The sequence below is a fragment of the Rhinolophus sinicus genome, chromosome 3, assembly GCF_057876585.1.
Source record: "Rhinolophus sinicus isolate RSI-liver-muscle chromosome 3, RSI-T2T, whole genome shotgun sequence".
NCBI classification, from domain to species: Eukaryota; Metazoa; Chordata; class Mammalia; order Chiroptera; family Rhinolophidae; genus Rhinolophus; species Rhinolophus sinicus.
In genome coordinates, this window is record NC_142503.1 from 194130833 (window position 1) to 194152078 (window position 21246).

Here is a 21246-nt window from a genome sequence, read left to right on the forward strand (position 1 = left end):
GACTTGCCCAAGGTCACCTGGGTAGGAAAACACCGAGATTCAAACCCAGGAGGTAAGACTGGACCTACGGGCTTTCTGCCTCATAACAACAGTGTCCACAAGGCATGCAAAGAAATGGCAGGCTGCCCCATCTCCTCCTCAGGGCAGCAATGCCACCTGAAGGGGTTCAAATCTTCTCTGTCTTCAGACAATCCCACTGAAGTTCTAACCACACGGGGACAAGATGGTGTCCTGAGAGAGGCTGACATTTGGGAACTAGTATCCCTGTTATGACACCTACTGTGTGCCTCAGGACTGTTTTTCAAAACACACCTCTGATCACAGCACCATCTCTTTAAACCCCTCGATGGCTCCCCACTGCCCCCAGGCTTAGGTCCAATGGCGTGCAGCCCAGAGGTCAAAGGCAGGATGCCATGATAAGCACCATGGTCCAATGGTCAAGCTGGGCTTGGGAGCCCACTGCCTGTGACTCGAACCCCGGCTTGCCTCGGGCACATAATTCAGTCCTCTTGCCCAAGTCTCCCCATCTGTATGGTGTGATTAATAACTGTACACACCTCGTTGGGCTGTAGTGGGAGTAAATGAGTCAGAGCTCGCGTCACCCAAGAACAGCGCCAGGCATGTAGTACGCGCTTACCAACTATGAGCCATGGTTTACTGGCCCCTGCTCTCCCCTGTGCTCCTGTCACACCCAACTGAGCAAGCGGGGGCGGGGGGCGCAGGTGCCCACCTGGCTGTGCTAACCTGTGCTCTCCTCCTCTGAAGCCTTGCCCACTGCTCCACGGCTGAATGAGCAACCTTCTCTCTGTGTTGTGGCTCCTGCTCGGGGAACCAAGAGCTCCCGACAGACAGGCTGCCCCTTGTTGATTTCGTCTCCCAGGTCCAGCTGGGACAGAGGGGCTTCCATTTACTCAGCATGGACATTGTGCCTGGAACTTGCCACACAACTGTTTCATCTTCACCACAATCACAAAACCCTCCCATTAGACAAATGTCCAAATCGATGTTGGGAGGTCACAAAACTCTCACAGGGCCTGAGAGACCAGATTTAAATGACAAGTGCCGAGCTCCAAAACCACCGCTCGAGACCAGAGTTTGGGGAATAGTAGATATTCCGGCTTTACCTGCTATGTGCTTTGGGTTGCAGGCCCTCAGCCTCCTCTGTGCCCCATATGTTGCAGCAGCTCAGACAAGCAGCCACAGGTAAACACACACAGAGAACAGCTATAGTCCAATAAAACTGAAATGCGGACACTGAAATTTGAATTTCCTATCATTTTCACACGTCATGAAAGACTCTGCTTTTTACTTCCCCCCAATCATTTAAAACTGTAAGAACCATATTTTAGCTCAGAGGCCATGCAAAATCAGGAAGTGGGCTGGATGGAGCCCGTGGGCCACAATGTGTCGGCCTCAGCTCTCAGCCATGGAGCCAGGCCACGTCCAGGAGGGTCTCTGAAGCTAAGTCAAAAGTTCTCAGCTGGGAAGGGTGGGTAGACACACAGATGCAAAAAGTGCTCTGCTATCTGTATGTGTCTGCCCCTCTCTTTGAGAAGCTCCTCACCAAGTCTAGGAATAGTAATTCATTTAAACCTTTGCAACGACCATTGCAAAGAGGAGAAAATATCCCCATTTTAGAGATGGGGACTCCAAGGCACAGGACCAAGTCCGTCAGTGAAGAGCTGAGAACCCCTCACTAAATGGAGTGAGGCTCAGCGCTTCACCAGCAGCGCACAGCGGATGGGAAAACACGGTGCTGTGTGAATTCTGAAAGTGGACCAAGGGCCAGTGACCCGGCTCCTTCTTCTTGTCTTTGCTGGCTCCCCCTTTCTGTGGGGTCATCTGTATCCTTCCAGAGCTTCTTCCAACCACAGGAAAGGCTCATTTATGAAACAAAGTGGGTCAGAAATAACGAGCAGAGAATAAATGCTGGCCCCCGTTGACGCTGATGGTTATAAATGTTGTAATGAAGTGAATTTGCCAAAGAAAGTGCCGGCTGGCGGCTCTGTGTGTGTGAGCGATGAGGTGCTGGCACCCGGGGCAATCCAGAGTAAATACAAGCCTCCGTGATAGGGAGCAGGCCGGCCTGAGCAGGGCAGCCGTCCAGACAAGCTCTGTGCCAGGCGTAGCGATCACAGAGCACAATTCAGCCTCTGCCGGGCTGGCCACGGCCGAGGATGACAGGGGTGATGAATGGGACAGTGCTCAGCCTTCTCCAGTTAGACCAAACAATTAAAGCATCTGTAGCCGGCAGAGCTGTCAGAAATGTCAAAACCCAACCAATTAACAAAAGCAGCGTGGATCTATTCCTCTGCAAAGGCTGCACAGACAGCTTTGATTCATGGCTCAGATGCCAGACAAACACGCCTTCTTTAAGGGCAGGAAGCAGAGAGAAAGAGGACGCTACCATTTGCCTGGCCCTTCAGAAAATGGAACGGGTGGATTAAAAACACTCAGACAAAATAAACAAGCAAGACCCTACTGGCCACCAGCCTGCTGTCTCTTCTTGACTTGCAGATGCTTTGGGCTGACACAGTGTTATTGCTCACACCCCCACCCCCAGCTGGGCTACTTGTCCTGGTCAAGAATCTCCCTGCAGGGGTGGTCAGAAGGCCCCAGTCCGGAGCTGGCCCCCGCAGTGCTTCTGTGGTCCTGTCCCCATCCACAGGATGGGGCTTTGCTCCTTAATATATTGGAAATCAAAAATGGATTTTCAGAGGTGGAAATGGCCTCTTAACCAGCATGAGACAAGTTGAAATGGGCTCTTATTGGTGAAGGATGAAGTATTAACACGTACAGTATCAGCAACAGACTGAGTTGTGTCCTCCCCAAATTCCTATGTGGAAGCCTTAACCCCCAATGTGATGGTACTTAGCGACAGGGCCTTTGGGGGGTACCTGGGATTAGATGCTGTCCTGAGGGTGGGGTGGGGTCCCCAGGATAGGATTGGTGCCCTTATACGAGGAGACACCAGACAGCTTTCTGTCCCTCTCTTGGCCATGAAGACACAGTGAGAAGGCAGCTGTCTACAAGCCCAGAAGAAGCCCCTCACCAGACATGGAATCTGCGGGCAGCTAGATCTTAGACTCCCAGTCACCAGAAGTGTGAGGAATCAATTCCTGTTGTTTAAGCTCCCCAGTGTGTGGGTCTCTGTTACGGCAGCCCAAGCAGACTAAGACAACCTCCCGGGGACCCCCTGGGAACAGGCCTGGACCTCCAGGGAGCCTTCCACGGCCCTGGTAGGAGTTTGCCTGCCTGCCCAGAGATGGCTTGCTCATGTGCTTTGACAGAGACTTTTATGCCAGGTTAGACCTTCATCACAGGTAAAGCAGGTGACCAGGAGGCATCTGGGCCACCAAGTATCTTTGGGGGCTACTGGACACATGGTGTTCCCACCCTGCTCAGGATGGAGCCAGAGTGTTTTGCTTCTGTCCAGGGCGGGGAGGCTGGGGTCTGCCCACGAGGTTGATCCCGTTTTACTGATGAGGACCTTTGGGTTGGGACCTAACTGTCTTGCCAAGGGCAATGGAAAAGCGTGCACCTCTCAGTAGCTTCTCAGTCTCCTGAGGGTCATAGCACCCTCTGGAATCTGATAGAAGCTACGACTCTTCTGCCAGCAACATGCCCACTCACACACCAGCTGGAATCTGACTTTCCCTCCTGCCACCTCTCAGTCTCCTACAGCCATCGCTGGGGGAGACAAGAAACAGCTCCACGGGTCCCCACCCTTCTCCCCATCCAGGGCCTAACAGGCTCGCAGGGAGTAAGAATGGAGCTCCCAAACCCCTGGCAGCAGGAAAAAGAGGGAACTCAAGTGTCCGTGAGCTGCAGCCAACCTGGAAAAGCCAAACTGCATTGACTCGCTACATAGGATCCAGTCACCCTGAAGATGCCAGTGCCCCATTTCCAAGTTGGGGCTCAGACTTGACCAGTTCATCTGGCAACTCCGAGGGCTTCCAGCAGGGCTGCCTGCCCCCCCCCCCCCATCCTCACTCGGCCAAGGCCCCCACCCTCCAGCCCTCAGGACCCTGCCAGCCAGGCTCTGCTTCCTGAAAACCTTCAAACCCTCCGAAGCAACTTTCTCCTGCCTCCAGAGGCTCCAAACATCCCACTTACTGTGTTCCCCCCACCACTGACCCACAGAAATTGCTCGCTCTCCCCTGACGGGCACAGGTGCAGTGACTACCCCAGGACCTGAGGCACGAGTGAAGGTAGAGTCCTGTAGAGCTTCTAGCTCTTTCTACTGGGCCAGTCATGTCTGACACCTGGATTTTGTTTTGTTTTTTAAGTAAAAAAATGGGCCCAGTCACACCTTCTCTATCCTATACCTAAGAAGACATGAAGAGACAGAAAAGATAGCAGCTGCCAATAAAAGTTGTGATTTCTTTGATTTTTTTGGGTCCAGTGAAGGGAGAGTCCCCTGGGTGACCATGAAACTCTCTGGGATGATAATTTTTGCATCTGGGCCAGAATTGGTGCTCACCCGGTACCCCCGACATGCCCCCTACACACACACACACGCACACTCGCACACTCGCACACACCCAACCACTTTCTGTTTCCTCTCCTCCACTTGCTGCATGAAAGATTCTCCACTGATTGTCGCCTGAGTCCTGTAAAGTCATAACAAGGAGGCCATGGAGCAGACACCTTCCCTACCTGGGCCCGAGGGACACACCTGGACAGAGAATTGCTATTAAGCTTGCCTTTGCCACTCAGGGCTTGGTGAGGGCCAACTGGCTACACCTTCCAGAGCCAAACTCCATCCCCACCTTCCCCGTCCATTCACCAGACCCTCCTGTCACTCCCCCTGCCTTTGTGTGCCTTCAAGCTACAAGGGCAGGTTCTCATTCATTCAATCAGCAGCTCTGAGCACCTGCTGTATATTAAAACCATTGTTGTTGCTGCTATTTATTCCCACTGCTACTGAGAGTACAGGTGTCCTCTGTGTTGGGAAAATGCTTGCCAGTTTTCAAAGAGCTACAGGTGAGCTCATTCCGTCTTCACACTCCGGTTACAGGTAGGGCGAGCTGCCCCGAGGCCACACCCTGGCTTGAACCCAAGTCCCTTTCCGAGCCCCTTTCAGGGGCCAGAGTCCTGTGCCTGCTGGTGGGTTCCGAGACCTCTGTTTATTACAGAACTATTTCCCTTAACTTGTAAACATGAAGGACCCAGGAGACTTCCCGTTCCAGCATACGGGAGACTAGGCAACCTGACTCCTCTCCCATTACAGGCGGCCAGAAATGCTGGATAAAATATCACGAGCATTGTTTAAATGCACACACCACGGTGAGCCTTCGCATGCACCAGAAGCAAAGATGTTACAGAAACCAGATTGCTAAACTCACAGGTGTGCATGACGTTTTCTTCTCAGATGGAGGAGGAGGTGAGACTATGGGCCCAGAGGGGTCAAGGACAACTGCAAAAAGGCAGGACCCTCAAGGCGCTGCCCCCTCAGTCAAAGGATGAACTAAAAAAAAAAAATCTCCCCATCAGCACAATACAAGAGGAAGTTTGTGTTTCAGCCTGGGCTCTGGCTAAAACCGAATGAAAAAAAAGTCACCTTTCAGAGCATGGAGCCAGGGGCCTCTTGTATAATTTTGGCTTGGGGTTCAAGTTTAGAGTACCCACTTGATTCAGGAACCCCCAAGCCAATACAGTGACATAAAAATAGGAATCATGAGGGTGAATTCCCAGAGGAGCCTGGCTGAAGCAAACACAAGCTACTCAGAGGGCCAGGCCCAGCCACGGGGCTCTGCAGACAAAGCCCTGCTTCAGGGGAGCTCACAGATCAGAATTACGAAGCCCCCAAGGAAATGATCCACTAGGTCAGGAGGCCCAACCAGTGTCAGCCGTAGGCTCTGGAACTTCAGTTACTTAAACAATCTGATGAAGATTGTAAAACATTACATGCATGCTTAGAACTATTACAGATATAATCCATGCCTGGAAGGTGTGCAAAATGTAAGGGACAAGAAGATACAATAACAAAAAGAACGGCGGACACAAAAAAGAACCAAAAAGAATTTCTTTAAAAAATAATTGAACTTAATAATTCAATGGACTGTTTAAAAATCAAGGCAAGAATGAGGTGAGGGAATGGGGACAAAGGATGAGCACGGGGATGGGTGAAGGGCAAGCGAGAGCAGAGGAGAAGCTAAAGGGCCGGAGGAGGGGGAGAAGGAGAGAGCAGGGGCGGAAGGGAGCCAGCTGCAAGTGAACCCGAGTCCGTCAGTTAGTCGGTCAACACACACGTACTAAACGCCGCATGTGTACCAAGCACTGAGAGACACTGGCTGAACGGAGGGAGATACGGCTGGACAGGTGGGAGGACGGTGGAGGGGTGTGTGGAGGGGTAGATGGAAGATTGGTGGGTAGGTAGTTAGGTGATGGGTGCATGGGTGGATGGACCGGTGGGTGACAGGTAGGTGGGTGCAGGGGTAGACAGTGGGTGGGTAGTTGATAGTAAAGAGATAAATGAGTGAATGGATGGGTGAAGAGGTGGGTGGGTTGATAGTAGGCAGATGAGTAGATAGATCAACGGGTGGGTGATTAAGTGACTGTCTGCATGAACGGGCAGTTGTTAGGCTGGTGGGGAGGTAGATGGTGAGTGGAGAGGAGGGTGGATAGATGGATGGATGGTGGTGTGTGGGTGGAGAGTAGATGGATGGATAGATGGTTCATTAGCACACGGGTGGCCGATGAGCAGATAGGGGGGATCGATGGAGGCACAGAGGGAGACACAGCCCATCCCGCCTCACCCACCTGGGCTTTGGCCTTCACAGCATCGTAGTCGGCCCTCATCTTCTTCTGGGCCTCTTCGTCCACGCTGGGGTCCCCAATCCTGTTGAACAGGGAGGCTGCCTCCTCCAGCAGTCGGTCCAGGAGCACGGCCTGGCTGTCCGCATTGTGCAGCAGCACCTGGGCATGGCTCAGCTGCCACTGCTTCTCCTTCAGGCCCAGCTGCAGCTCCACGGGGCACTCCAGCACCACCGTCATCTTCTGGAACCAGCGGTAGAACTCGTCTCGGGCCAGAAGGTATTCACTCCAGTGCAGCCACACCCACTCGATGCGGCTGTGGGCGGAGACCACCGGGCAGTGAACAGCCCGCCCATCCTGCTCCTGGGCAGGGAGGCTGGGCCACTGCCCACTCCCCAGAGCCAGGGGGCTGTGGGAGGGGGCTGCAATGACACCCCCGCTGGGCCTCCGCATCATCTGGGCAGCTTGTTGACACTCCAGATTCGGGGCCCTATCTCGGTCCTACTGGACAAGAGCCTCCATCTGGTAAATAAGCCCCATGGGGGAGGCTAAGGATTAGGGGCTCAGATTCTAGACCTAATCTGACATCACCAGCCTTGTAAATGCAGCTTTTCGAGCCTTAGCCACCAGCACCCCAAATACGAGCCCTCAACTTCCACTGTCGTGCACAGAAACCCAGTCATTTCTCTCTGGTGTCAGGACTCACCACACAGACCCCCTCAGGCTCTTACCACCTGCGTGCCCACTGACAGTCACAAGAAGATGCCACTCAGAGTGTGTCTAACAATTTGCAGAATAGAAGAGTATCTGTGTGCTTGTCACCCCTCAGTGGGGACAGAAGGCTGAGGGCCTGTGTGTGCGTTTCAGGGGTGCCATAAACTCACTCACTGCATAACCCTGCCTCCTCATCGCCTCAGTTTCCCCATCTGTAACATGATGATGGGCTTGTGTCCAGTGAACATCAAGCCTCTTTCGACTTCCAAGTAGAAGGGTTTGAAAAGCAGAAAGCACTGTGCAAAGTCCCCTCACTCCACTCAACATGCTGGTTTTATCAAGATGGAGAGGATGCTGGCAGCTCCTGTTTACGGAGGGCCTACTGTGTGCCAAGTACTGTGCTTTGCTCCTGACATTTGCTATCCCTTCCTTCTGTCCTCCTCACAACCTTCAAGGAACATTTGAGTCTACCCATTGTCTAGATGAGCAGACTGAGGCCCAGAGAGGTCAAGTAACTTTCCCAAGGCCACATGGCAAGTAGCCAATAGAGCCAGAGGCAATCCCAGGTCTTTCCAACACCCCTCCCAATCCTCCCTAGCTCCCTGATACAGGCAGAGAATCTGGCCTAAAGGTAACAGGCCTCCATATTCCAGGGCCTTTCTCCCATTCTGCTGGAGGATGCATCCTTGGCAAGTCTACCAAGAATTAATTGTTGGCAAAACAAGATGGGCTCCCACAGTCAACTACCATCATTAAACCTGATTAGGATTAAAAAGAGGCAGGCAGGGCTGGCCAAAATCCCAAGAGGACATCCTGTTCCCAGGAATCCCAGCACTGGAGAAGAGGCTACAGGCCAGTGTGGTGGTGGGCAAGCAGGGTCAGCAGCCAACTACAGACAAAGCCCTGGCAAGGTCCCCAGCGGCCCTACCTGTGACAGTGAGTCATATAGGTGACTGTCTCCTCCCATAGGGCCTTGATGTCCCTCAGCCGGGCCAGGATCTCAGGCTTCTGGTCCTCATGGCAGCAGGCCAGGAGCACTTCAGCCGCCCGGAGCACCAGGTCCACCTTCACACGTCCCTCTGGCTCCAGCTGGCATATTTTCTGTGTGGACACAAAAGCCAGTTTCCAGGGGTTAGACAGAATGCAAACAGGCAGAGCCACAGACAGTGGCATGATGGAAAGAGCCAGGACTTTAAGCCCAGAGATGCTAGGGTTCAAATAGCGCCCCCTGCACCCTTTTCCTGTGACCTTGGCAGCCTGCTAATGGCTCTGAGGCCGGGAGCAAGGAGCTATGGATTAGCACAGAAGGATGGGAGCTGTCTGATGATACGAGCTCCCTCCCTTCTCCACTTAGCCTGTTTCTGGCTGGGTGAACTCAAGTTTCAATATATCCCTGGACTTGGTTTTATCATCTGTGAAATGGGGGTGTTAACAGTACTTAGCTCGCAGATTATTTTTTCAGAATTAAATGAGAAAGCACACATAGAGTGCATGTCACGGTGTGGGGCCTGCTTCTCAGGTCTATGCAGGGAGCGAGTTTGAACCAGGGCCCAGCTGAGGCCCCAGAATTCCCTCTGAGTTTGCAGTTTGCACCAAGGCCTTGCCCCCTCATCTACTCCCACCAGTGATGGAGCAGGAACACTAAGGCAGGCCGGTTCCTGGGGGACATCTGGCTCCAATGAGGGGGACTGGTCCAGGTTGCCCCACAGCCTTGCCAAACTCCCTTAGAACCACAGGGCTCTCCAAGACCCTCCCCACTCACCTGGACTCAGGGGCAGACCTACATCGGGGGGACCTCCTCCCTCCCAGTCTCCCCGGGCTCCGGCCCCATTTTCTCTCATAGGTATTTCCCTAATAAACGTCTTGCACATTTAATCTCATTTTATAATTGGCTTCTTGGAGGACAAGACTAGTACACAACGTCTAACAAATAGCAGGTCTCTGATTAACATTGGCTATTGTCAATATTAACTGTGATTATTCCAGTTCTTTGGCAACTGAAGTCGGTCTCTGTAGTAAAAACATGACTGGATTTCAAGCCCAGGGCTCCTCCCTGCTACCTGTCGTGGTATTTAAATTCTCCAGGCCTAGGAAATAGGGAAGATAACAGTTATGCCCCCAGGGTTATAGTGAGCATTGTGAAATACAGAGAGGGTCATCAGACTGTCACCTGGCCCACACTACACCCAAGCACTAACGGTTCACAGTTACCATTGTTTACTTAGCATCTGATCTGTATTTACTGACAGCACAGTGTTTGCCTAAAGCTCAAGCTCCCTCCTCAGCTTGTGCGTGGGGAAGGGCAGGGTACCGGGAGGTTGAGAGGCTGGCAGTCAGTTTCATAGACTGAAGTCCCAGTGGGCTGGCTGTTTCTGACCCTTCCCTGTGGGTGGGGGAGGGGCCCTGCCATGTCAAAAAAAGGTCCCACTGATAGCTGTGTGACTCTGAGCAGGTCATTTCACCACTCTGGGCCTTCCTATCTTACCCTGAGATGGTGATAACAATCTTTGCTTTCTCTACCTCATAGGGTCATGATATTAATTTTTATAAATACTATTAATTAAAACATCAACATAAGTTATTGTCACTTATAAACTATCTTGCAATTATGTAGACTCTCCCCCAACAAATGCAAATGGGCAACGGCCCCAAGCCTTTTTGTCACTTCATGTGGGGATGGTTAATGGTGACAACCACAGATTACAATGGTACAAAGGGACTTCCCCTCTTACTCGGCTTATTAAAGAGTGAAACTGAACAAGCTCCTCCCACAGACTGTCTCTGTGTACGTGAGGGGGTGGGGGGAGCAGGCAGAGTGAAGAGCGGGGAGATTCCCCTAGACAGGAGAAGAGGTTTTGTTTGGATTTCGGAGCCAGACCCAGCAGCGGGATGTGGCAGGGCCCCCAAGGGTCACAGCTGCAGCACGGACCCCAAGTCCCCCTCAGCAGCCAGTATCCAGCAGCAATGTGAACAACGAAAGTACCATAGTGACTTTCGTGACTACAGACTACAGAGCTGAGGGCAATGGAATGCTCTGGACCGAGACAGGTGACCCACCCCCTGCCCAGAACATTTCACACCACTCAGGAGCAGAGAGCACCCTTTCTGCTGCCCACTTTGAGCTTGGGCAGAGTCCAGCTCTAGAAGCCAAGGGAGCCAACAGCTTCCACAAAGTTCGATCTCAAAGCCTGGTGTCCCAGTTGTGTGACCTCCTCCAGGCTTCTGGACTTGGTCTCCTGATTCCCGGTCAGGGAGGCACAGACTGGATGGACTAAGAGACACGAGAGACCTGAGACCACTGGCCTTGGCAGGAGAGTGAGTGTTGCCAAAGAGAGAAGAGCTGGCCAGGCCCGCAGGCAGGCAGAACCCCTGGCCAGAAGCAGGAGCATGTGCAGCAATGCCAGCCAGTGAGAGGTCTGCTGTGGACCTGGGCCCAGGGTGCTAGAGGCTGCGGCGGGGCTGGCAGTCAACGTTTGAGAAACAGATTCCACCCTTCCTTGCTGCTCTGAGGGCTGCGCCCTTTGGCTGGTGTGAGGCTCTTTTATAGCCTGTCACCTGCCAGGACGCATGCCAGGAGTGCTTGCCAAGGGACACTAGCCAGCTGGGAGGGTACTTGAACTGCAGCTACAACAGGATTCTGACGTGAAGGAGCCAGGAAGGCCAACCATCAGGTGGGGCTGGATGGAGGGAGAACCTCAGGGGGAGGAAGCAGGAAACTCAGGGGGAAGAAGAAGCAGAAGGCCAGGAAAGCCGGAGGAATGGGGTTAGTCAGGGCGTTCCCTCAACACAGCGCAGACCAGGTGGGCACTGTGCTGAGTACTATGCTAGGTACTATGCTGGGTACGGTTCTGGGCACTGTGCTGGGTACTATGCTAGATACTATGTTGGGTACTGACCAGAGGGGCCTGGAAGCTAGTTAGGAGGCAGCCTAGCTGAGGCCAGACTCCAAGTACAGGAGGCTGGGAACAGGAGGACGCAGAGGCAGGACGCTAGGACCCAGGAGACGAGCGCTGGAGGATCGGGCATGGGCAGGCACAGCTGGCATGCCTGTATCCCTGTATATCCAAACCACAAGAAACAACCTCCTCCCCTGGGCTGGCTCTGCCAGCATGTGTGCCCTGCGCTGTGCCAAGCACACCAGTAAATTCTTTGCCTCAATTCTCCCTCCTTCCCTCCCTCCCTCCTGCAAGGTGGCAACCTTCACCTCCCCCCAGAGCAAGCTGAAGCTATGGGGGCTTGGGAAACTCCTAAGTTGTTACAACCATAACAGGGATTCGAACCCAGGCCTATGGCCCCAGACCCAAGCTCTCATCCTCTGTGAGTGCTGCTTCCCAGGAGCACACTCTCTCCAGTGTCCCTTCACAGGTGACTTCCACCTTCCTGAGGGTCCTTGAGCCTCAACATACAAGGGGCGAGGGGCTTCTTCCCCCATTTTACCGTGGGACCCGCTCCCGGCCACAAAGCTACGAAGCATCAATGCTGGCTCAGAACTCACTTTCTGGTCACTCTAGCAAACAGGCACTCGGGACATGTCTCTGAGCTGGTGGAAGGACCACAAGGGAGACCCCAGACCCTAAGGGGAGGTCCCCCGACTGGGAAGGTGGAGAGGCTTTAGCTGCTCCCTTTTACCAGATGGGAGAAGTGAAATGTTTTCTCATTGCAAAGTTGGTTTTGAAATGTCAAAGCACGTGGAAAATGAGCGGCCTGAGCCCCGTGGGAGAGCACAGTGGTGGGGCAGCCAGGACACGGCTCCCCTCTCTGAGGCTCCAGGTCCAGTTCCTGGGGGCTCACCTGATGGAAGCGCTCCCTGGGTTTCCAGGGCCCGCTTACCCTGGCCTCGCCAACAGCTCTTCCTAAGGACCCCCCTTGCCTTGCTTAAGCCAGACCCACCACCAGGAGTAAGGACCCGCCAGCAAAGGGTGCAAGGTCCAAAGGGATTAATGCCCTAAGACAGAGAGTACACATGCGGGACAGTGGTTTTCCCAGACAGAGAACAACATGAGCTGGGGCTGGGGTGGGTGGTGGGGGTCAGGAGAGACTCATGGACAAGGGAGCGCTTCATTTCTCAGGAACACTCAGACCCAAACGAAAGTGCATTCCAAGGAGAGGCAACAGCATGGGAAAGGCTTAGTGACAGGAAACCGAGGTTTTCTGCCAACAGGAGGAAGTGTGTGCTTGGGCGGTGGGGGAGTGGGGGGGTGAGCCTGGAAAACGGCTGTGTGGATGGATAGTGGAGGACTTTTGATGCCAAATGAAGTTTGGTATTTCTTTGGTGGGGCCATGGAAGGTTTTAGAGGAAAATAAGACCATGAGACCCATATTAGGGTTGTTCCTCACACATGCTTGCGTGGCCACCTGGGCTGTGGGCATACCTGTCCCCTATTACGCCATGAACCCGAGAGCAGGCTGTGTCTCACCCGCCTCCATGGCCCAGGACCCCACACGAGGATGGCCAGGGAGGCTCTGAACTCAGCTCAGAATTCAATTCAAATTGTCCTGATTCTTTGAATTTTGGCCAGCCATGTTTAGGAATCCATTTCAGTATTGAAAAGTGGGAACTATAAAACCACGTTCACACAGCTTTTGTGAAATGAAACATGAAAGCATCCTGCAGCCTTGAGCACATGATGAGTGTTGAATGCATGTCAGTTTCCCTCTTCCGGTGACCTGGGCGGAGTTATCACTCGACAAATGCCCACTGGTGATAAAACAATGACAAAGACCAAGTGTGACGAGGCGGGAAGGGACTTTGGGCTGCCAACTGCTCTCTCCCCTCTAGGCCTGTCCTGTCCTGTCCATCCGCACCTTCCAAATGTCCAGTCCCACATCTGCTGTTACAGAGAAGGGGTCCAAGCTCCACGGCTCGGTGTCCCAGCCTGTCGCCCTCCGACCCCTGCCCGCCTCTCTGGTCTTGTCCCCTGCTTCTGCCTGACAGCTGGTGCTGCCCTAACACCAACCCTGTTGGGGCGCCCAGCATGTGCCCCAAGCAGTTCCCACCTCTGCTGTCTTTCTTACACCGTTCCCTCTGCCTGGAGCCGCCTCCTCCCACCCTCACCCCTGCGTCCCCCTACCTGGCTAACTCCTCTTCATTTAAGCCTCAGCAGCAAAGTCACTTGTCCCCAGAGGCCTCTCTTGACCCCCTAGGACTAGACTGGGGGATGTGACCTCCTTGGGCTCCTCTACGTCCTGGGTTCCCCACTCACTTCATTATCCAATAGGGAAGCCTCTGACCAGATCACTCAAGAGCGGTCACCTCCTCTTTCCTGCTGTGATGGCCACTTGGGCAGGGCTCTAACCAGCACACCAGGTGTTGTTCACAGTTGTTATAAAAGGCCGAGCAGGGATGGGGTGACCTTCCGTGCTGGGCAATGTAGGCCTCTCTGCACCTACCGTGGAGGAGCAGGGCTGTATGTGATTGTGTGGCAGGGGGCTGGGCGGGAGCAACCTGAGAGCAGGCACCAGGGCCCGACCACCTGGGGGTCCTGAGGCCCTGGTTCAAGGCCTGGCACAGGGGAGGCTGGTGGGAACCTGACTCAGAGTGGAGGGTTTCAGGTCCATCAGGGTCGAGCCAATGAAAGACTGAGAAGGATGATTCTAAGGGCAAGTAGGGAGGTAGGAAACACCCAAAACACTGGCGGTCGATTGGGGAAGGGATGAAGGGAGGGGACTAGAAAGGGTGTCACTGTCACTGCCAACTCAGGTCACTTACATCCAGCTTTACAGGTTGCACAGGGCTTTCTCCTATACTAACATTCATTCAGCAACAATGCGAACCATTACTGAGTGCCCAGTGTCCCTGGCCCTCCTCATGTCAACATTCTGTAATAATCAGCATCACCCCATTCTAGGAGGGGAGTAAACTGAGGCCCAGCAGAGTCAGGTGACTTGCAGGGAGTCACACAACCAGAGCTGGGATTTGAACCTAGGACATCCGGACTCCAAAGCCTGGTCTCTCTCCAGTCCAGTGAGCTGTTCAATTAAACTGAATGTCTGAGAAAGCAGACACCCACCACTCCCTGACCCTGCCCAGGCAGAGTGTCTCCTGGGAAGCACACGACCTTGTAGAAAAGCAGAAAGCTCATAAGATGAGGAGTCAGAGACCTCAGTTCTAGGAGGGAATGGCCACCCTGAGACCTTTCAACTTAGACAAGCCACATGACCCCTCCAAGACTCAGTTTCCCCAATTGTTAAATGCACACAATGGCTTCCACCTCATAATGTTTTGATGAAGCTTAAACCATGGACCATGAAAGGGTGATGCAAATTCTTAATTTTGAATGTCCACTTCCAAAAAGAACATTGCATATTTTCAATAAAATGCACAAAATCAGTAAGACAGCACAAAAAAAAACACGGAACAGGGTGTAGGGTCACCTTCTATCCTTGCCGGGGATCAGCTTGTGCAGGAGAAGGTAAGCCTCCCTTTAAAGCAACCATAGTTAGGTGACAAATTAGAATTGTGGAATAGCCCAATGGACGTGACCTAAGAGATGTGGACTGTGTTTCCCCGAAAATAAGACCTAGCCGGACAATCAGCTCTAGTCCATCTTGTGGAGTGAAAATTAATATAAGACCCGGTTTTCTTTTACTATAATAATAATAGTAATATATTATATTATAGTCTATAATATAATATAATATAATACCAGGTATAATATAATATAATATGATATAATGATATAATAATATAATAACAGGTCTTATATTAATTTTTGGTCCAAAAGACACATTAGAGCTGATTATCCAGCTGGGTCTTATTTTCAGGGAAACACGGTATGTCAACTTTTGCTTACAGATGGGAAACTGAGGCCCAGAGAGGGACAGAGACTTGGTTGAAGTCACACAGCACTAGCATCACATGGAGAATATAACTCGCGTTTCTGACTTTTAGTCTAGTGCTCTTTCCCCTTGCCTCAGGCCTGGAGCAGATGCCCTCAGACGGGGGCACCATGATGCAGCACCAGGCACTGGGCACCAGCACTTCCGGTCAGTGTAGCTTCATGTGCACTGAGCCCTGCTTTGTGCCAGGTCGGGGGTAAAGCTGGACCCTGCCCTACAGAAGCCAAAGGGGTCACTCCTTACCGGACGTAATCCCCTGTCCATCCTCCTGAAGGCCAACCTGGGCCGACCCAGACCTGGCAGGGACCTGAGCCCCGGGAAAGCAAGGAAGGGGGGTGGGAAGCCAGGCCTGGGCCAGCTGGGCTGAGAACTCACCTGGCTACACAGTGCCCCTGCCAGAACAGAAGGGCCAGAGGGCAGGCTCTAGAACCTTACTATGAAAGGGTGGTCCAAGGGCCAGGAGCAATGGTGTCACCTGGAGTGTGTCAGAAATGCCACATCTGGGGACCAGCTCAACCTCCTGGATCAGAATCTGCACTTCAACCAAAATCCCCAGGAGATTCGAACACATCAGAGCCTGAGAAATAGGCCATTTCACAGTTGGGAAGTCTGAGGCCTGAGAGAGAGGCACGGCGAAGGCCACAGGGCTGTCCAGGCGGTGGTCTCTGCATACCTCGGTCTCCCGCAGCCTGGCCTCCAGGGCGGCGCGGGGCCCCTGGGTGTTGTCGTTGATCTGCAGGCGCTGCTGCACGGCCTTCATCCACGCCAGGGCGTCCTCCATGCTCCTGTCGAAGGCCTCCTGGGGCTGCTGAGTCATGGCACCTGCAGGGGCTGAAGGCAGGAGCACGTGAGATCAGGCAGATGGGCAAGAATGCAGGGGGCTGCGGAGAGGCCGTGGGCAGGCTGACGGGCGGCGAGGGCGAGAGCACTGACACTGGGGACAGGCCCACAGCCCACCAGCATCACCCCTCCTGGTGCTCTGACTTGGGCGACACAGCGAGGGGCGACGGCGTCTGTCCAAGTGCCAGAGGACTGGAAACAGGCAAGGAAGGGGACAGGTCTGGTCTCTCCTGTGGCAGAGCAGGGCGAGCGGGCCCGGGCCAGGGCCAGGGTGGCGAAGATTTTCCTTGGCTTCTCAGCTTCCTTGCTCCCCTTTCACCCCACCTTGGGACCCAGGGGCACCTCCCTTCTGTCTCTTTGGGTTGAAGCCCCCAGTAAAGAGGACCCTACAACACATACAGTCTGAGATGGCGGCGACAGGTAATGCGTCTTGATCTGAATGAATCAAAAGCCTCAACCTAAGAAACAAAATTGTTGGCACCAGCCCCTGAAACTCGCCTGAAATTAACATCCCACGTTGGGGACAGCCACGTGCGCCAGGTGTCTTGTCACTACTGCTCCACCAGCTAGGGTCCACGACAGATACTGCTTCCACTGAGTCACGCACCACCCACTCCTGGCAGCCACAGATCACCCGCTGTCTCAGCACTTGAGATGAGACTCATTTGTATGCCTGCCTCAGGCGATGCCTGCCTGCTGACATAGGCTCCCAGCGGAGCCAAGCCCTCTGCTGTACTGCCCACTGCTCCTTCACCCTTACCTTCCAGCTGTGGATGCAAAGTCTCGGCTTTTCTCATGTAACTTCCTCAACGTCCCACTAAGCTCAGGCAAAACCCTTCTGTTTGCCAGTTCTTGCTGTCTGCTTCTGGCAACTCTAACCTACTTTGGATTAAAGTTATTTATATCTGCATCTTCTGTGAAGGATTGTGTCTAGCTTATCCTCCAATCTCCCTGAATGCCTTGTACAGAGTACGCCCTTCGCAAATGTCATTGAAATAGCCCAGAATTGGTATCAAGTTCAATACATCCCAAACCGACAACAGAGTTAGCTAAAATGGCAAAACAAAACAAAACTAGAAACAACCCAAATACCCAATAATAGGGAGTTATTTAAGTAACGCACGGAACCCTTACACTTCAGAATATTATGCAGCCAACAAAAAGTATGCTTCCAATGAATTTGTGAGGGAGAATTCTTCAGATATAATAATGACAAAAAACGAGACAGTTGTATATTTAGTAGTCATAACTCCACAACTAATAAAAGCAAAGCAAAACAACCACAAAAACCTGGGCTCGTAGAAAAAGGTTGGGAAGTCTTGCCATTACAGTGTCCATGTAAGCGAGTTGGAGTGAGGGGCTGTGGGCAGAATGATGAATGCCACATCCCATGTGACCTCAGCATGGTGGCCTGGGAGGCCACTTGGTTAAGAATGATTGTCCGTGGCTGGTGGAACCACGGCTGGAGGTTTTTCTGTTTCCTTATTTTTCTTCTTAAGTATTTTGTGAATTTTCCAGAAAGGAAAATAATTACTTTAAAAAAAAGACAAGGGACGACTGGTTGGCTCAGTTGGTTAGAGATCAGTGCTCATAATACCAAGGTCGCCGGTTCGATTCCCACATGGGCCAGTGAGCGCACCCTCCACAACTAGATTGAAAATGACTTGACTTGGAGCTGATGGGTCCTGGAGAAACACACTGTTCCCCAAAATAAAAATTTTAAAAAACAAAAAACACTTTCTTAACATTGGCTGAATTGTTTGTTGGCCCTCTCTTCTCAGTCATCCATTGCTTATTCCACAAGGGTCTACTGGGAATCTGGGCATCCTCCCCAGGCCTGCACTGGGCAGGTTCTGCCATCAGACTGCGCAAGACAGGCCATCAGCCCCGCGTGGAAGAACACCGGCAGTGAGCGGGAGAAGCTGACCCAGAGTGGGCTTCACTCTGGGCTCTGGGCCCTGGGCCCACGGGCCGTTCAGAGCTCAGTCTCCAAACTGTTGTTTTCCTTTCAGAACTATTTTGATTTTTTCTAACTATTTAATATGTTCCCCACAACCACTCCCAGTCTTTGAATGCTTCGTTTGAAAAGCACATTAGAATGTGCAGGCATTTAAATTGGTTCATTGTGGCTTTAATCTCTTGTCTAGTGTGTGACTTGATTGGCTTCCAAAAGCTCAGCTTTTATTTTTATAAAGCAAGAAGCAAAACTAGGCTCCCAGAGTTTCAGATGACACAAAGGGGGGGCGCTCTAATTACCAAAAGGCAGCTCGGTTTTGGACAATCCCGGCAGTTGGAAATATCCAGGGCCTGTGAGGTAGGTGTCTTGGAGACCTCGAGGTACATCAGATGGAGCACATGGGGTTCATGGGGGAGCAGGGCTCGGGGGTCCTCAGACCCACGGCTCAGCCTCAGCTGAGGGACCTAACTAATCGCGTGGTCTTGGAAAGATGCAGGCAGAATTCAAGAGACCAGGGCCTCTTGTCCTGTTCTGCCAAAACATTTCCTTCCTATTCAACAAAACACACAGGATGTAGGCACACACTCTTAGCCAGGCCTGATGTGAGGAGCACACAGGCAGTGCGCAGGCACCCCCCTGCCTGAAAAGGCTCCCAGGGTGGGAAAAACACCTTGAATATGAGTGTGGATGAGCTACAAGCCGAGGGCAAGGGTCTGAGCTGAGTGGAATGGGACCCCTTCTCAGAATAAAGACTTGAACTGTCTAGAATAAAATGCAAAGAATTACAGAGGACACCAACCATATTAAAACAGAGTTATCAAAATACTGAAAACTGAATTCATGAGACACACACACACACACACACACACACACACACACACTTCTTTAGGAACACATTAAAGCACAAGATCTAAGAAGGGGTCTAATAATACCGTAAGTTTGAAACAGCGATGGGCGTAATTGGCATGTCAAGATATCTACGTCTGCAGTGCAACATAAAAATAAGGGACACAGCACTGCTAGCGAGGGCTTGGTTTTGGTTTTGTCTCGTGCAGAATGGAAGGAATTGATAGCAGCTAAAGGTGAGGAGCAGTAAGGATGTAGTTAGTTTCCTGTCCAAGTTCATGGGCCCCTAAATTTTATCTGTAGTTCTCTGTCAGTCCACTCACCGAGGAAGAATCAAGCTCTACGCCTCCTAACAGCCAGTGGAAAGGAGCCGTTTCATTATCCACCTTTAAAAGCTGGAGTTAAAACCAAATGAGCAGCTCATGAAACATCCATCCACAGTTGATTTAAGGCCCAGGAAGGCGGGCCTCCCAAGCGTTCCTCCCTGAAACTCACCAGGGCGCCTCATACACTTCCCTTTGCGGGAACCCTGGGTGGAGGTGGAGGCCTGAGGGAGACAGATGATCACGGCCAGGTGAGCCAGGCAGTGCCAGACCCTCCCTCAAAGGGAGGACAGCCAGCACCTTCTCTGATGAAAGGAGCTTGGTCTTCAATGAAGTCAAATCAGCTTCTGGCCCTGTTCCCAGCCCTCCTCCAGGCGGCAGCCAGGCGGGGCTTTCTAAAAGACCGATCCAGCTGGCCACTGCCCTACTTAAAAGATCTGTTGCAGCACGGCCAGCCGACTGGCCCCCAGCCCCCAGTGTGACCCTGTTTCCAGCCTGGCTTCTCCTTGTGCCCCTCACAACCAAGCCCACAGCACACGTGCAGTTCTTGGCATGCAGCCTCCTCGCTGGCATAGCCAAGACCGTGCATGACCTCTGTCCCCTCTGCAAACACGTGCTCCATCCAACAAGGACCCCCAGAGCACCTGTGATCACCAAGCACACTTTTCTGCACCCTGAAGATGCGTCTCCTCTCTTGCCTGGGAGCAGGGCAGTCAGTGCCTTCCTCCCTCTGCCCCCAGGGCTCTCAAGCCAAGTAATCGGCCCTGGCCCTTCATTAATGTTGACGAAAGAGACAAAGGAGCAAAGGAAACAATGCACAGTACTGGGCTGAGCAGGACAGAGGACCTTCCAAAAGGAGACAGGGAAAGTTTGGAGTCCGTTTTTTACGCTGAGCAAGTGCCTTTGCCTTTCCGGGCCTCAGTTTCCCCACCTGTACACTGTAAGTGTTGAGCAGAGGGTCTCTGAGAATCTCCAAGGTTATGGGTTGAGAGGGTCCATATTTCCCAGGACCTGTGAGCCAGGCCAAGGCCGGCCCTCAGCTGGGCCTGGGGACTTACCTCCAACCTCAGCCTGTCAGCCTGGTCTTGGCTCTGGGCCCCTTTTCTCCCCAGAGAGCCCCTCCTCAGCCAGCTCAGAGCACCACTTCCAGCATCATGGCCCCCTCTACCGAGGTGTCTTCCAGGGGAGATGGCCCAGGGAAACTTTTATATCAGTGGGAGCTGGGGGGGACGGGCATACGTTTTTTGTAAAGACGCAGATAATAAATATATTTAGATATTGCAGGCCACTTACAGTCTGTTGTGTATTCTTCCTTGAGCTTACAACCCTTTACAGATGTAAGAACCATTCTCTATTCACTGGCTGTACCAAAACAGACTGCTAGCTGAATATGGCCTATGGGCTAGTTTGCTACCCCAGCTTCCTAGACAGTCTCCAGCCAGCAGGTGCAGGAAGCCATAGCGGCCAGCAGGCAAAGCTAGCTGGCCGAGTGACCCACAGGCATGTGTCCTGGGAAAGGGCCGGTGTTGAGGCCAGAAGACCTAGAATTGGTCCTGGTGTGGTCTTGGCCCCACCATTTACCAGCTGTGTACCCTCTGGCCAGTCACTGAACCTCTGGATCTCCATCTCCTCATCTGGAAATTGGGTGTCATATTCTGCTCAGGCTTCTATAACAAAGTACCGCAAACAGCAGCTGATAAACAGCAGAATTTACTTCTCACAGTCCTGGAGACTGGAGGTCGAGATCAGGGTGTCCGTGTGGTCGGGTGAGAACCCTCTTCCAGGTCGCAGACTTTTCATTGTGGGAAGGGGCTAGGAAGCCCTGTGGGATCTTTCTTAGGAGGGCACCAATCCTATCCGTGAGGGCACCACCCTCATGACCTAACCACCTCCCACAGGCTCCGCCTCCTAACACCATCCGGGGTGGGGGTGGGGGGCTAAGATTCCAACATGTGAATTTTGAGCAGA

The 21246-nt window shown here is 52.7% G+C and overlaps 1 protein-coding gene across 2 annotated transcripts in view; it reads right to left on the bottom strand.

The window, feature by feature from the left end:
• SYNE3 (spectrin repeat containing nuclear envelope family member 3) overlaps positions 1-21246 on the bottom strand; it is an 88891-nt gene that overhangs the window by 35606 nt on the left and 32039 nt on the right. Inside the window, exons 1-4 of one of the 2 annotated variants that reach the window (XM_074326975.2) lie at positions 19279-19376; positions 15986-16143; positions 8402-8574; positions 6766-7075 (exon numbers count right to left, since the gene is read on the bottom strand). In XM_074326975.2, coding sequence (XP_074183076.2) covers positions 6766-7075; positions 8402-8574; positions 15986-16129 — 627 coding nt within the window. In that variant the 5' untranslated portion in view covers positions 16130-16143; positions 19279-19376. Of the gene's footprint in view, positions 1-6765; positions 7076-8401; positions 8575-15985; positions 16144-19278; positions 19377-21246 lie in introns of those variants that run through there. The other variant, XM_019746262.3, reaches the window with a different exon arrangement.